The sequence below is a fragment of the Euphorbia lathyris genome, chromosome 4 (genome assembly GCF_963576675.1).
Source record: "Euphorbia lathyris chromosome 4, ddEupLath1.1, whole genome shotgun sequence".
Classification (NCBI taxonomy): Eukaryota; Viridiplantae; Streptophyta; class Magnoliopsida; order Malpighiales; family Euphorbiaceae; genus Euphorbia; species Euphorbia lathyris.
The window spans coordinates 30,783,767-30,798,011 of NC_088913.1; the positions used below are offsets into that span (position 1 = coordinate 30,783,767).

Sequence of the window (14,245 nt, forward strand, 5' to 3'; positions counted from 1 at the left end):
TGAGCTGAACTTTGAATATAGTTTCGTCAAGGCATCCTTTGAATTCTATATTGTAGATGAAGTTGGATACAGCAGTAAGATGATAAAGAAGTGTGGAGTTCACCTACTGAACGGCAATGGTGATATTAACCAATGAGCTTTATTTGATTTTGGCTCAATGACATAAACAAAAGGTCTCAGATATATGTGAGCTTTCGAGTTTGGAATCAGAGTCTGACTTGTAACCCCTTTCACATCCTCGCTGGTGAATTCCAATTCATACCAATTACCAAATGATCTTATCATCTTCACTCGTGTATGGACTTGCTTTCTTTTTGGATGCTGGAAACTGCTATTGGTAAGTTATTATCTGAATGCCACAACTATTTATTTAGTATAGTTGCTTAAATTCTGGATGTAGCAACAAGGCATGCCTTTCTAGCCATTCTTCAATAACATGATTTCTGCTATCTATCAATGGTTAGTGAGCGTTGAGATGAGAAAAAATCTGCAGAGGAGAAGTACTATGAATAATACAAAATAACAGTTTCTTTGGTTTGACTTTCATTTTTTATGCTAGCATAAAAAGATTATGATAATTGGAGTAAAAGTAACAGCTATAAAAAAGTACTATGAAATTATAATATTGCCCAACTTCTGTATGTGCATTGAAGCTCACTCAGAAACATTTGCAGTTATCTTAATTATTGGCTAATTAATTTTACTCTTATGATTATTTTAGTTTCAGTAATCTTAATTATTCATTACAGCTATTCTTGGAATTCACTTACCATTTCCTCTTAAAGTGGAGAGGAATGGAAGGAAGTTCGATTTTAAATAAGAATACAAATGCAATTAAACAGCTGAAATTCGGAGTGTATCCAATAAAGATTTTCCATCAAGCTGAGCGCTTTGTTGAAGTTGAAGATATTCCTTGTATGAGATGCCAATATAAGCTGCTTCTCTCTTTTCTCTATCTAGCAATTCTGTTGCTGGACTAACCACTGATTCCATTGATGGCCCTTGTACTGTCGCTATGGATATCCTTGTTGCTTTACTGTTCACCATTGCTCTATGCAACACACTCTTATACTTTCCATTGCTCAATATCTACCATTAAAACAAAAGTTCATTTTAGGCCAAATGTAACATTGATAGCTGAAATGTGTATATTTTTGCAGGTAAGATTGAGAATGAATGACCTCAAGATGATCTCCAATATTAACAAGGAAGGAGTTGGGGATGCCATTTACATCAATCCATTTCCCATTGTGTTGAACTTGAAGGCCATTTATTCCATTGTGTATGAGAAAAGTTAAGAGGCCATGATCTGAATGAGGTGGCATTCCCATTGCAAGTTGTGGTTGTGGACATGGTGGATAGAAGTTTGCTGCAATTACTTGTGCTCCCTTTTCCAGGTTCAGTTTCTTGTCTATGTAGTTTCCTTCCAATTCTAAACTCTCTGATATTCCTCTTAGGACTTGCCTTGCTATTTCTCTAACTTTCTTTGAATACTCTAATGCTGTCTCCCTATTGTAAAAATTAAGTTCTATGGTACACTCCACCACTAAAAACACACCGTATACACAGATACATGGGAGTGATTGACATTCATTTGGCAAAACACAAGATTAAGTCTAGGAATTTTCATGGTTTTACTAATTAAATTTAGGATCATTTATTGTTTTTCAGAGTAGGTCTCTAAACTTTTACAGTTTTAATTTTCACAGACTCAGTATGTAAAGATCACGAGCTTAGTGCTTAAAACTGTAAAAGTTTAGGGATTTAATCATGTGTATCGAGGAAAATCAAATTAATTGGTTAAAAAATTCTCTATGAAAAAGTATTTACCTGAAGGAAGCAGGCTTAGTTGGAGAATGAAAAACAGAGTCAGAGACAGAAAGAATCTTTAGAAAATCCTTCCAAAAGAAAACCTTTTCCACAGAAGAATTAAAACTTGTTCCACATCTAATTGCATCCAACACATGCTTCCCTCTGTATTCTTCCTTATCTTCCTCTGCCAGATCAAAGAATCCTCTACACACTTGTATCATCGATCTCATTAGCCTCTCTGGGACTCCATGATTTGTCACCTATACATACTTCATCAATCATTTTATAATCTGAACATAACAACTAGTAATTAATTAGTTATATATACCATGAAGAAGCCCCATTCTTGGCAGGCTTTGCCAAGTTGTTGAATGGTTTTGGAATGTTGATCTGGATTACCTGAAGTGAGAAGAGAGTAATCGATGATTGGAACTGGTTCTTGAGTGTCTAAAATTACTTGATCATGGGGATTAGGAGTGAAGGTGTATGAAGAGGGGATGGATGAGAGATTAGGAGATTCAGAGATTGATTTTATGGTTGTAATTTTTGGTGATAGATGGGAGGAGCAATGAAGCAGTGATGAATTTGTTTCAGCCATTGATTAATTGATTATGAATAAGGAAAGAGAAAAAGAGGAGGACATGAATTTGTCATTAATCTGGAGAGAGAGATGGAAAATGAGTTCAGATTACCACAAGGACAAGAGGGGCCCGGCGCGATAATAATTTGAATTGGGATAGAGACTTCCTGTTAGATAGGTTTTAGAATTTGTTTACTAAAATTAAATTATTTTTGTTTTACTTGGGGGTGGATACGACTATTTTTTCGCCTTATTTCTGCTCAATGTCACACGTATAATTCGGGTTAAGTTTGTAAGGAAATTTAAGATACGTACTCTTTGCAATGCATGGGTGTGTAGTTAGATTTTATGCTTCTACTTACAAGAGTTAAACATGTATTAGAATTGTAAGTAAGATAAACATAATTAAATCTAATTTAAATGAGAAGATAGAATCCTAACTGGAATTGGATTCTATTGTAACTAACATCACTCGATGCTAAGAGTACAAATGGAACCTTCCGGGTGATGATGTTGCGAAGCTTAAGGCGGTTTTGTTTCTGAGATTTTAGCAAATGGAATCAGAGAAGTCGTCTAGTCCTGCAACAATCATCAATTCAAGTAATGACATTTTCTATTTCTGTACACCTTTTAATATGTTTTGTATTTATAGATTTATGTTGAGTCAGATATCAAAGGATCAAAGAGAGATACACCACCTGCTAACTACATTTTGAAGATCAAATCGTTCTCCCAGTTGTCAGAGATTCTCAAAGAGACCGGAGAAGGAAAGTACGAATCTGATGAATTTACAGCTGATCAATACAAATGGTATATATATATATATCTATCTATTAAACTAATTAATTCTTTCTTTTTTCACTCACATCAGTTGATTACTGATTAGATATTTTAATTAACCTGGTAGGAAACTGGTACTTTATCCTAATGGAAATAGGAAAAGAAACGGGGAAGGTCACATTTCGCTATACTTGGCTCCAACAGATATAAAAGCAACTTGTAGTTTTAACCATCTTAATGTGCTTGTCAGCTTTTTTGTTTATGATCATATTCGAGATAACTACTTGACAATCCAAGGTTTGTGTTATTTATATGTAATCATAATACTTAGATTGGATTGGTTTAATTGATTAATAATTAATAAATATTATGCAGATGGGAAAATTAAGCGTTACAATGTTTTAAAGACTGAATATGGTTTTGATCAACTGCTTCCACTTGCTGAGTTGAATGATTCGAAGAATGGATATGTGGTTGATGATTGCTGCGTATTTGGTGTGGAGGTTCATGTTATTAAAAGTACAGTTAAAGGGACTGAGTTTTCTTTTATGAAGAATCCTCCAAATGGAACATTTACTTGGAAGATTGACAAGTTTTCAACTTTGGACAATAAACAGCATTACAGTGAAGTATTTATCCTCTAACTTAATTAATCAGGTGATGGAAATTGTGTGGAATCTAATGAACGGAATTATCAGGAAATTGTCGGTTAAACCTAAAGGAGAGTTAGAAGAAAAGGTCGACCGTAGTTTATCCTTGTATTTAAATTTAGCTGCGGTTAAAGCTGCTGCTCCTCAAAGTAAAGTTTATGTGGAATACAAGTTGTTGGTAAAAGATCAGCTAAATGGGATCCATAGAGAGCGTAAAGGTTAAGTAATTTAAATTTTCTATTAGTATTCGAAATATTTATATGTTTATGCATCTTCATCTAAATTTGAAGATTAAACTGAGTTTCTTGTGTGTAGTTAGTTAGTGATTGGTCTGGAACCAGTTGGGGCTATCGAAGTTTCATGCTGCTGAATGATCTCCATAATGTATCAAAGGGATTCCTAGTGCATGACACTTTGATTGTTGAAGCTAAAATATTACTCATGTCAGTTTCTCAAGATTTGATCTGCTGAAAATATGCAGCAATTGACATTTTCTTTTGGACGAGTCATGTTTTTTTTTTTTTTGTGGATTATTGCCTATGTATGTGCTGGGATATGAGTTGGATTGCATTCCTTGGTATTTTTTGGTTTAATTATGCTAGTTGCCTTTTTAGAGGGCGAGCCTTGGCGCAACGGTAAAACGTTGTTGCCGTGTGACCAGAGGTCACGGGTTCGAGTCTTAGGAGCGGCCTCTTGCCAATTAAATTGGCAAGGGAAGGCTTGCCCCCAATACACCCTTGTGGTGGGACCCCTCCCTGGACCCTCGCTCATCGGGGACGCGTAATGCGACCGGGCCGCTTTTTTTTTTTTTTATGCTAGTTGCCTTTTTGTATTGGAGGTATTAAGCAATTAATTAATCCCAAGAATATTTTTTTAATAAAATTTATATTACTAGATACAAAAGGAAATGAAATAAGTTTTAATTGATCATCTGTTTTTTTTTTTTTTATTATTCAAAATACTGCTAGTTAACTACAAGACTACGTCTAACTATAATAAACAAAATCTTGGGTTTACATTGAATGTCTAACTAATAAAACAAAGTCTTGTGTTTACATTTATAGATCTGAGAAAGCTATATGGGATGATATGCATTTATTGATTTGTTTCCTTATCAATTCATATCAGAATGTGTATTTTATTTTTTATTTTTATTAACTAATATTTTATATTTTAATATGAATATTTTGTGTGGGCAAATTTCCACATCTGCTTGGATCCAATTGATTGAACCACTTCTGTGTTTATTTTTATTATCTTTTCAATTGTTGGATTAATTCATGTAAGGTCCTAATCTCCTAACAATTACTAGGGCTGCAATCGAGCCGAGCCGAGCTTTGGCCTGTTCAAGCTCGGCTCGCTATAAAATTAACGAGCTCGAGCCCGAGCCGAGCTTGTTATAAAATTAACGAGCCGAGCTTTGGCTTGCTCAACGAGCTTGAGCCGAGCTTCGAGCTTGTTTCGAGCCCAAAATCCTCTTTTGGACTTGGTTCATTAAGAAAATTATCTAACCATGAATTGTTTTGAGTAAATTGTTAATTATATTTGTGAAGTTTGCTCGCAAATAACTCTTTAATTGTGTACATAAACAACCTCACAAGCAAAGTTCGTGAATAAATAAACAAGATGCTTACAAATAGTTCGTCTATTACTCATTTATTATGTTTGTGAACGAACTCATCTAATAGCAAATGAAATAATATTAAGTTTAGATATTTGTAAACTAACACAAAACTATATAGTTTTTTACAAAACTAAAATTTGTTCATAAATGTTCTAATCGAGCCTGCTCGCGAGCTTTCGAGCCGAGCTTTGACCTGCTCAAGCTTGGCTCATTTATGAACCGAGCCAATAAATCATGTTCTAATCGAGCTGAGCTTTTATCGAGCCGATCACCGAGCCGCTCATGAGCGGCTCTGTTCATTTACAGCCCTAACAATTACACATACTGCACTGGTCTGGCAGTAATCACAAACAAAACAAGCTGTTTTCAAATTCGTATTGTATCCAAGATTGATTTTCCTTGTAACTTGTTGCTTTGCTGACTTTCCAAGAATTGCACATATTTCATGCCTCTGTATGCAGCAGCTTCATGGTTTCCATTGTCTTCTAGTAATTCAGGTGCTGGACAAACCACTGAATCTAGTGATGGTCCATGCGCCATTGCTATGGATATTCTTGTTTCTCTATTGTTCACCACTGCACGATGCACAACACTCTTGTACTTCCCATTACTCAAAATCTACAACCCAACAATATTAAAACAATGACAAGAGTAAGAAACATTTATGAGAAACTTAGGAAGTAATTAAGGAAAGAAACGAACCTCAAGATGATCTGCTGTGTTAACAAGAAAGCAATTGGAGATGGTATTTAAGCTGACCCACTTGCCTTTGTGTTGAACTTGAAGGCCACTAACTCCATTTTCTATAAGAAGAGTTAAAAGGCCATGATCTGAATGGCTCGGAAGACCCATTGCAAGTTCTGGTTGAGTACAAGCTGGATAATAGTTTAATATACTAATCTGCACACCTTTCTCCATATTCAGTGCCTTGTGTATATAATTGGCTTCCAATCCCAAACTCTCTGATATTCCTTCAACTAATCTCCTTGCCACTTCTCTCACTGCTTTGGAGTATTCTAATAGATTTTCACTACATCAACCAAATCTAGAGAATTCAGCATTTTATTCATGGACAGATCATATCTATAAAGGAAGAGGTGTTTAATTACCTGAAATGAACGGGTTTGGTGGGTGAATGAAATATAGGATGCACAAAAATCTTGAGAAAATCTCTCCAGGAAAAGAACTTCTCCACTGAAGTATTAAAGCTTGTGCCACAACGTATTGGGTCCAATACATGTTTTCCTTCATACTTGTTCTTCTCTTCTTCTGGAAGATCAAAGAATTCTTTACACACATCAATCATGGAGTTCATTAGTCTCTCTGGTACTCCATGGTTTATTACCTGCAGCAATTTCAAATAAAAAACAATTTAAATGTTCTAAAAGACTAAAGAAGAAGTGTTAATTAAACAAATTTTACTCAGGACTAAAAACCATATGTGAGAATAGAAAAACATAAACCTTGAAGAAGCCCCATTCCTGACAGGCTTTGCCAAGTTCATGAATGATTTTGGATCGTTGATCAGGATTGGTTGAAACAAGAAGAGAATAATCTATGACAGGAACAGGTTCTTCTATGTCAGAAACTACTTGATCATGAGGATTTTGGGGAAAGGTGTGACTGGCAGGGATGGTTGTGAGACCTGGTGACTCGGCTAGTGTTCTGATGCTTGTGATCTTTGGTGGTAGAGCAGAGGAAGGCTGGGTGAGAAACGCTGGAGATGATTTAGCCATAGGAAGAGAAGACAATTATGGAAGAAGAGATGAGTGAGTTGGATAGATCCTTGTCTATCTTGACAAAAACGAGCCATTTGTCAAGATAAGAATAATCAATGAAAGAGAAAATATTAGTCAGGAAATATCAAGGAAGGAGAGGTGAGTGACTTAGATCCATGGTTGTCTATCTTTGACAAAAATGACCCACCCATTGGAGAATGAAAAGCAGAGTCAGAGACAGAAAGAATCTTTAGAAAATCCTTCAAAAAGAAAACCTTTTCCACAGATTAATTAAAGCTTGTTCCACATCTAATTGGATCCATCACATGCTTTTCTCTGTATTCTTCCTTATCTTCCTCGGCCAGATCAAAGAATGGTCTACACAGTTTTATCATCGATCTCATTAGCCTCTCTGGGACTCCATGATTTGTCACCTATACTTCATCTATACTTCATCAATCATTAATTAGTTATATATACCATGGAGAAGCTCCATTCTTGGAAGGCTTTGCCAAGTTGTTGAATGGTTTTCCACGTGAGGTAGATGAGGGTGTGCAAGGAACCTTTCGCATAGGATCTCAAAATTATATAAGGGCTCTAAAACATTTAGACGTGCTTAGTTAAATATAAATATTAACTTAATTTAAAAAAAATTAATAGAATGTAATAAGATCGATCCATTTAAACTCTCTCACTGCATTGAGTGTATATCTGATTTGCATATTCAATTATTCAAAATTCACAATTTTACCCTTCATTAATTTCTCTTTATATTTTCTTGATACAAAATTCTAAAAGTCTCATAAAAATGTATAACAAGGATCCCAAAAAGTTTAAGACGGCCTGGTTTTGGAAAGTTGATGCAGAGTAGCTGAAGTGAGAAGAGAGTAATCGATGATTGGAATTGGTTCTTTGAGTGTCTGCAATTACTTGATCATAGGGATTAGGAGTGAAGGTGTATGAAGAGGGGACGGATGAGAGATTAGGAGATTCGGATATTGATTTTAGGTTTAAACCATTATTTGTTATCGATCTATCTAAAATTTTGTTATTTGGCTTCTAACTTATTATTTGGTAACATTTGGCATCTGATCTATCCCAATTAATGTAATTTTATCCAATTTAAATGGAGACTTAACATAATTGTTACTCTATTAGCACGTTACGAAATTTTGACACTTAAATTTGATAAATTTTAATTTAGAGATTTGTTTTTATTTGTTTTTTCTTTTTTAATCTAATTGATTATTTTGACATAATAGAGTTTATGTGACAAATAAACTTCAAGACGTGTGACATGTGAAGCTCATATGTCAAAATACCGTTACATACGAGGGGAGATAACGGTTTTGTCAAATCTCCATTTAAATTGGGTGAAATTTTACCAATTGAAATAATTCAGGGGCCAAATATAACCAAATAATAGATTAAGGACCAAATGATAAAAATTGAATAGATCAGAGGGTCAGTAACACTTTAAACCTTGATTTTATGGTTGTAATTTTTGGTGATCGATAAATTACATCCATGGCCGCTGAAGTTTACTCATTTTTACATTGTGGCTATTTAACTTTAATTCTTAACCGTATGACCATTAAATTTTATACTTTTTAACACCAGTGGCCACTCAACTTTAAACAAGTCCTCAAAGTAACTGTTAACGACCTCAAAATGAAAATATTCAAGAATTAAAGTTGTTTAGAACGATATTTATTTACCATAAAACCATATTTTTTATTTTTCAAAATGACATTTTGTGGAGCTTTCTCTCTCTAAAAATTCACTCTATCTCTCCTAACCAAACAACGCTTAAATAACCTCAAAACGAAAATTTTCAAGAATTAAAGTTATTTGGAATATCATTAACTCTTTGATTTTTTTTATTTTCAGACGGTCAGCGGTCGTTTTGAGACATTGAGTGGCCACTGATGTTAAAAAGTGTAAAGTTCAGTGACCATACTATTAAGAATTGAATTCCAGTGGCCACAATGTTAAATGGGTAAAGTTCAGTGGCCATGGGTGTAATTTACCCTTTTGGTGATAGATCGGAGGAAGCGTGGAGCAGTGATGAAGTTGTTTCAGCCATTGATTAATGAGATAAGGTACCAAAATAGGTCTAAGGTTTTTAGGGAAGTACCAATTTAGGCTCAACATTCAAAATAGCACTAATATAGGCTTAACGTTTACAACATAATATCAACTTAGGCTTAACGTTTACACTATAGCATCAATTTAGACCTCACGTACAAAATAGCACCAATATAAACTTAACGTTTACAAAATAATATGAATTTAAACTTAACGTTTACAAAATATATCCAATTTAATCTAAACGGCACAATTAAATTAATCATATTATATTATTTTTCTATTAACTTTATATGTTATCTTTTTATTTAGTTCTATTTTCTTATTTATTATAATACAGTTAATTAGTATTCTTGCCCATTAAAACTTTATATTTTTTTTCATCAATAATTCCATAACTCCTAAATTCCATGGCTCATGTAATATATGCAAACTAAAAGTAATTGAATATTCACAATATTTCGAAATATTGTGGATATTCCATTACTTTTAGTTTGTATATATTACGTGAGCAATGAAATTTAGTAGTCATGGAATCGTTGATGAAAAACAAATATAAGGTTTTAATGGGCAAGAATACTAATTAATTGTGTTATAATAAATAAAAAAATAGAACTAAATAAAAAGATAACATATAAAGTTAATAAGGAAAAAATATAATATGATTAATTTAATTATGGCATTTAGTTTAAGTTGTATATATTTTGTAAACGTTCAGCTTAAATTCGTATTATTTTGTAAACGTTAAACCTATATTGGTGTTATTTTGTACGTGAGGCCTAAATTGATGCTATATTGTAAACGTTAAGCCTAAATTGATATTATGTTGTAAACGTTAAATTTATATTGATACTATTTTGAATGTTGAGTCTATATTAATACTTCCCAAAAACATTGGACCTATTTTGATACCTTATCCTTTGATTAATTGATTATGAATAAGGAAAGAGAGAAAAAGGAGGAGGAGATGACTTTGGAGTGAAAATGAAAATGAATTCGTAGGATAAGATGGAAAATGACTTCAGCTTACCCCAAGGGCCCAGCGGAATAACAATTGAATTGGGATAGGGACTTGCTTTCTTTAAGGCAGGGACAATAAAATTTAAAAATTTTGAATTTGTTTATTAAAAAGGAAATACTATTTGGCGCAAGTTTCTGGAGATCAATAGGGTTAAAATAGTCATTTGACTCTGATCTATATTCTTGGCACAAATATATGGACCGTCCTACTTGTTTATAAAAGGGTTAAGAGCACCCCTAATGGTTGGGTACTCATACAGTCTCCATATCATCAAATAACACTATTACAAAACACTCTCCATATTAAAACACTTTCTTTACAAAACCTCTTCTAGTGGTTAGACACTTTCTCTTATTTCAATGGGTCTCACACGTCATAACATATTATTTTTTACTTTAATCTAATTTTTTTTATATTATTAATGTTTATTAATATTAGTTTATTTAATAGTATTGAATGTTATTTGAGTAAATATTAATAAAATTTTTTTTTGGTAATAAGTAAATATTAGCCGACCCCGAATCATTTCGGGACTAAGGCTTTGTTTTTGTTGTTGTTGGTAATAAGTAAATATTAATAATTTGATTAATCTATTCAATTGATTTAAAAAAAATTAAATCCGACAGTTGAATAAAAATTATAAATATAAAAAATACATTTAAAAAAAACAAACATAATGCGTTAAATTAAAACGATAATTAAACAGTTAGGTCGGTGATTCCGAAACGTTCCCAAATGTGCTCTACTAAATCCAATTTAAGCTGACCGTGCATTGCTCTATCACGGATCTCTGTATCTCTTGCAAGATATTGCGCGAAATCCTGAATATGTCCACTTTGAACGTCTTCAGGAAGTATTTCTGAACAAATTTCTTCAGGAAAATCTCTCGAGTACCTGCCACGCTCATTTTCAACAATCATATTGTGTAGTATGATATAAGCATCCATAATGTCATGAATTTTTCTTTTATTCCAACTTCGTGCTGGTCCGCGCACTATTGCAAAACGGGCTTAAAGTACCCCGAAAGCTCGTTCAACATCTTTTCTTGCACTCTCATGTCTTGCTTTATAGCAGAGTCGCTTAGGTTCATGGGGATGCGGAAAGCTTTTTACCAAAGCAGCCCATTCGGGATATATACCATCTGTTAGGTAGTATCCCAATTTGTATGTGTGATTGTTAACATTGAACTGTATTGATGGAGCTCTTCCAGCTAGTGTCTCCTTGAACAAAGTTGATCTGTTCAAAACATTGAGGTCATTATTCGCCCCGGCAACACCGAAATATGCATGCCATATCCACAAATCCACAGAAGCGACTGCTTCAAGCATGATTGTTGGACACCCATGATCTCCACGAGTGTATTGCCCTTTCCATGCAACTGGACAATTTTTCCATTCCCAGTGCATGCAATCAAGACTTCCAAGCATTCCAGGAAATCCATGATGTTTCTCGTGCATCTGAATCAAACGCTGAACGTTGGCATTATTTGGCCTCCTCATATACATAGGTCCATACACTTCGATAACAGCACGACAAAAAATTTCAACACATTCTAAAGTTGTACACTCACTAATTTTGATATACTCATCGAGGGCATCAGCGGGAGAGCCATATGCAAGTATACGCAGAGCCGCAGTGCATTTCTGTAGCGGAGTAAGTCCCTTCCTTTTTGCGGCATCAACCCTTTGTTGGAAATATGTTGTGTGATTTTCCAGGTCTGTCACTATACGTAGAAACAAATTTTTATTCATTCGAAACCTTCTGCGAAACTGATCCTCCGAATAAACTGGATTAGGAGAAAAGTAGTCGCTAAAAAGTCGTTCTGCAGCTTCTTCACGATCATGTCTCACATATTTCCTCCGTCGAGGTTCTGATTGTCGAACATGTTGTTCAATTATATTGAGATCCTCCAAATCATGTTCCTCCATCATTTCCACCATCCGTTGGCCTTGTGCTAAAAATTCTTCACTATTATCGGAAGACATTTTGTAGAAAATAATTAAAGGTTGTGAATTGTTTTCGTAGAATTTTAAACCAAACTATCATTTATATATACATAGAATTTTTTTACCGTTTATTTATTACCGTTGCACTCCAATAATTTATATTTTGAAATAGGTAACAAATGAAAAAAAACAAATTGTGTGCATCAGTTTTTCTTTAATTATTATACATAGAAAACTAGTGATGTAGGAATAAATTCAAAAAAGAAATAAGGTGGCTTTTTCCTGAACACAATGTACAAAAAAACATTTCTGGACCCACAATAAAATAAGTTTTTTTTTATCCATTTTCTATGTCTACGCGCAATCCCTTAAGATTATATATCACAGCCCAACTTTTATTCTATTTGTTTGGCGCGTCCTCTTCTCTTCCCTAGCTGTGGACTCTTCTTTTTCTTTTCCTTTTTCAAAATGGTTAGTATACAAATTTAGTGGGTGTCTATTTCCGGATACAACAATTGCTAAGTTAAATAATGGTTAGATACCTTAAAGTATTTGCAGATCAGTCCCTGAAGACCACCACTAGAGGTGCTCTAATATAAAAGGGTAAATAATTTATTAGTCCCCTAGTTTTTACCTAATATACTATTTAGTCCTTCTATTTTAGAAAATATATTAAGATCCCTAACTTTTGCCAATATTAACCATTTGGTCATTTTGTCTAGTTTTTTTAGACTTATAATCGTTATATTTTAGCATAAACAGATATATATAAAATAACAAAGTAACATGACTGTGGTTGTCCTAAAAGGTAAGATACGTTCGGTTAAAAATCTAAAAAAATAGATAAAAGGACCACAAGGTTAATATTAGCAAAAGATAGGGACCTTAAAATGTGTTTTTCAAAATAGGGAGACTAAACAGTATGTTAGGTAAAAACTAAGGGATTAATAAATTATTTACCCAATATAAAAACACTACTAAGAACATCTTTAACAGACTTTTATTCCACATCTAAAAATAATATAAATAATTTTTCAAAAAAAAAAAATATAAATAAGTGATTCTTAGTTATTTGAGGAGTGATTAATACATTCAATTTCCAACAATACTCTCCATATTCCCTCCTTATTTATCTTCTTATCATTAAAATTAGTAATGTAATGTCAAGGCTTTGGAAATGAATAAAGGAATTAAGCTCATTAGTGAAAAAGATTGGCTTGACAGGAAGCATGACCTAGCCACCAACCCTCCCGCCGCCACTCTATCGACCATGGAGTCCGAAACGCCGGAATCCTCCGTCGCCCCCTTTTCAATTGCCCACCTTTTCGACCGCACCGCATTCATCCGTTACAGTAAGCAGCAACCCGCGACCCCAAAGCCGCCGCCCACGGCTCCCTCCTTTTTTATCGATTTTGAAAAAATCAATCGCGCCTACCACCATTCCATCACCATCGCAGCCGGTGGTCTCGGAGGAAGGCGTATTCAAATCCATCAAAATACAACAATCAATCTATGAGGAAAGGGTGAAATCCTTTCAACACTCTATGATCGGCCGTATTTCACTCAGCAAAGGAGACAAACCATGGAAGCATTCTGAACTCAAACAGCGGCTAAATCAGGTATGGAAAAGATCCATGGACTGGAATTTAATCTCTCTGGGGAGAGGCTTTTATCAAATCATCATGCCTGACGCTGATGCACTGTAAACAATATGGGGACTGGGCGCTCTACAGCTCAAACCTAGTATCATGAGGTTTATCCCCTGGACCCCGGGGTTCAATCCAGACGCGCATAAATCCACATCAGCTCAGGTATGGGTTCGCTTTTATAATCTACCTTGGGAATTTTAGGACTCTCGGATTATTACCAGTATTGCCCGTGTGGTTGGGGTACCAATCCGTTTTGATAATAACACAGTAAATGGGGAATTCGGGCATTATGCAAGGGTTCTGATCGATGTAGATCTCTCACGTGATATGCAAACACAATTGAGGGTGGATACGGACAATCACAAACAATGGGTTTA

General features: G+C 34.4%; 3 protein-coding genes across 3 annotated transcripts; 1 reads left to right on the forward strand and 2 right to left on the reverse strand.

Annotated features, from left to right (window-relative positions):
- Positions 1-629: 629 nt before the first annotated feature.
- On the reverse strand, positions 630-2,410 carry LOC136227121 (2-oxoglutarate-dependent dioxygenase 19-like). The gene is made up of 4 exons (XM_066015822.1): positions 2,141-2,410; positions 1,831-2,072; positions 1,182-1,509; positions 630-1,089 (listed from the first exon to the last, which is right to left on the reverse strand). The coding sequence occupies exons 1-4, from the start codon at positions 2,408-2,410 to the stop codon at positions 835-837; spliced, it is 1,095 nt and encodes a 364-aa protein (XP_065871894.1). The 3' UTR covers positions 630-834.
- LOC136226545 (ubiquitin C-terminal hydrolase 12-like) lies at positions 1,973-4,280 on the forward strand. Its single transcript, XM_066015098.1, has 5 exons — positions 1,973-2,992; positions 3,061-3,202; positions 3,300-3,469; positions 3,548-3,796; positions 3,871-4,280. The coding sequence occupies exons 1-5, from the start codon at positions 2,947-2,949 to the stop codon at positions 3,900-3,902; spliced, it is 639 nt and encodes a 212-aa protein (XP_065871170.1). The 5' UTR covers positions 1,973-2,946; the 3' UTR covers positions 3,903-4,280.
- Positions 4,281-5,452: 1,172 nt separating this feature from the next.
- Positions 5,453-7,602, reverse strand: LOC136227989 (2-oxoglutarate-dependent dioxygenase 19-like). Its single transcript, XM_066016796.1, has 4 exons — positions 6,910-7,602; positions 6,556-6,791; positions 6,149-6,476; positions 5,453-6,064 (listed from the first exon to the last, which is right to left on the reverse strand). The coding sequence occupies exons 1-4, from the start codon at positions 7,180-7,182 to the stop codon at positions 5,813-5,815; spliced, it is 1,089 nt and encodes a 362-aa protein (XP_065872868.1). The 5' UTR covers positions 7,183-7,602; the 3' UTR covers positions 5,453-5,812.
- Between the last annotated feature and the right edge of the window lie 6,643 nt (positions 7,603-14,245).

Excerpts from the sequence above, each read along its gene's own strand:
- LOC136227121 (XM_066015822.1), bottom strand. The coding sequence starts at position 2,410 with ATGGCTGAAACAAATTCATCACTGCTTCATTGCTCCTCCCATCTATCA. Across the intron at positions 2,073-2,140 it reads AAGAATGGGGCTTCTTCATG|GTGACAAATCATGGAGTCCC; the intron begins GTATATATAACT and ends AAGTATGTATAG. Across the intron at positions 1,510-1,830 it reads ACTAAGCCTGCTTCCTTCAG|GGAGACAGCATTAGAGTATT; the intron begins GTAAATACTTTT and ends TTTTTACAATAG.
- LOC136226545 (XM_066015098.1), top strand. The coding sequence starts at position 2,947 with ATGGAATCAGAGAAGTCGTCTAGTCCTGCAACAATCATCAATTCAA. Across the intron at positions 3,203-3,299 it reads ACAGCTGATCAATACAAATG|GAAACTGGTACTTTATCCTA; the intron begins GTATATATATAT and ends TTAACCTGGTAG. Across the intron at positions 3,470-3,547 it reads TAACTACTTGACAATCCAAG|ATGGGAAAATTAAGCGTTAC; the intron begins GTTTGTGTTATT and ends AATATTATGCAG.
- LOC136227989 (XM_066016796.1), bottom strand. The coding sequence starts at position 7,182 with ATGGCTAAATCATCTCCAGCGTTTCTCACCCAGCCTTCCTCTGCTCTA. Across the intron at positions 6,477-6,555 it reads ACCAAACCCGTTCATTTCAG|TGAAAATCTATTAGAATACT; the intron begins GTAATTAAACAC and ends TGGTTGATGTAG. Across the intron at positions 6,065-6,148 it reads ACACAGCAGATCATCTTGAG|ATTTTGAGTAATGGGAAGTA; the intron begins GTTCGTTTCTTT and ends GTTGGGTTGTAG.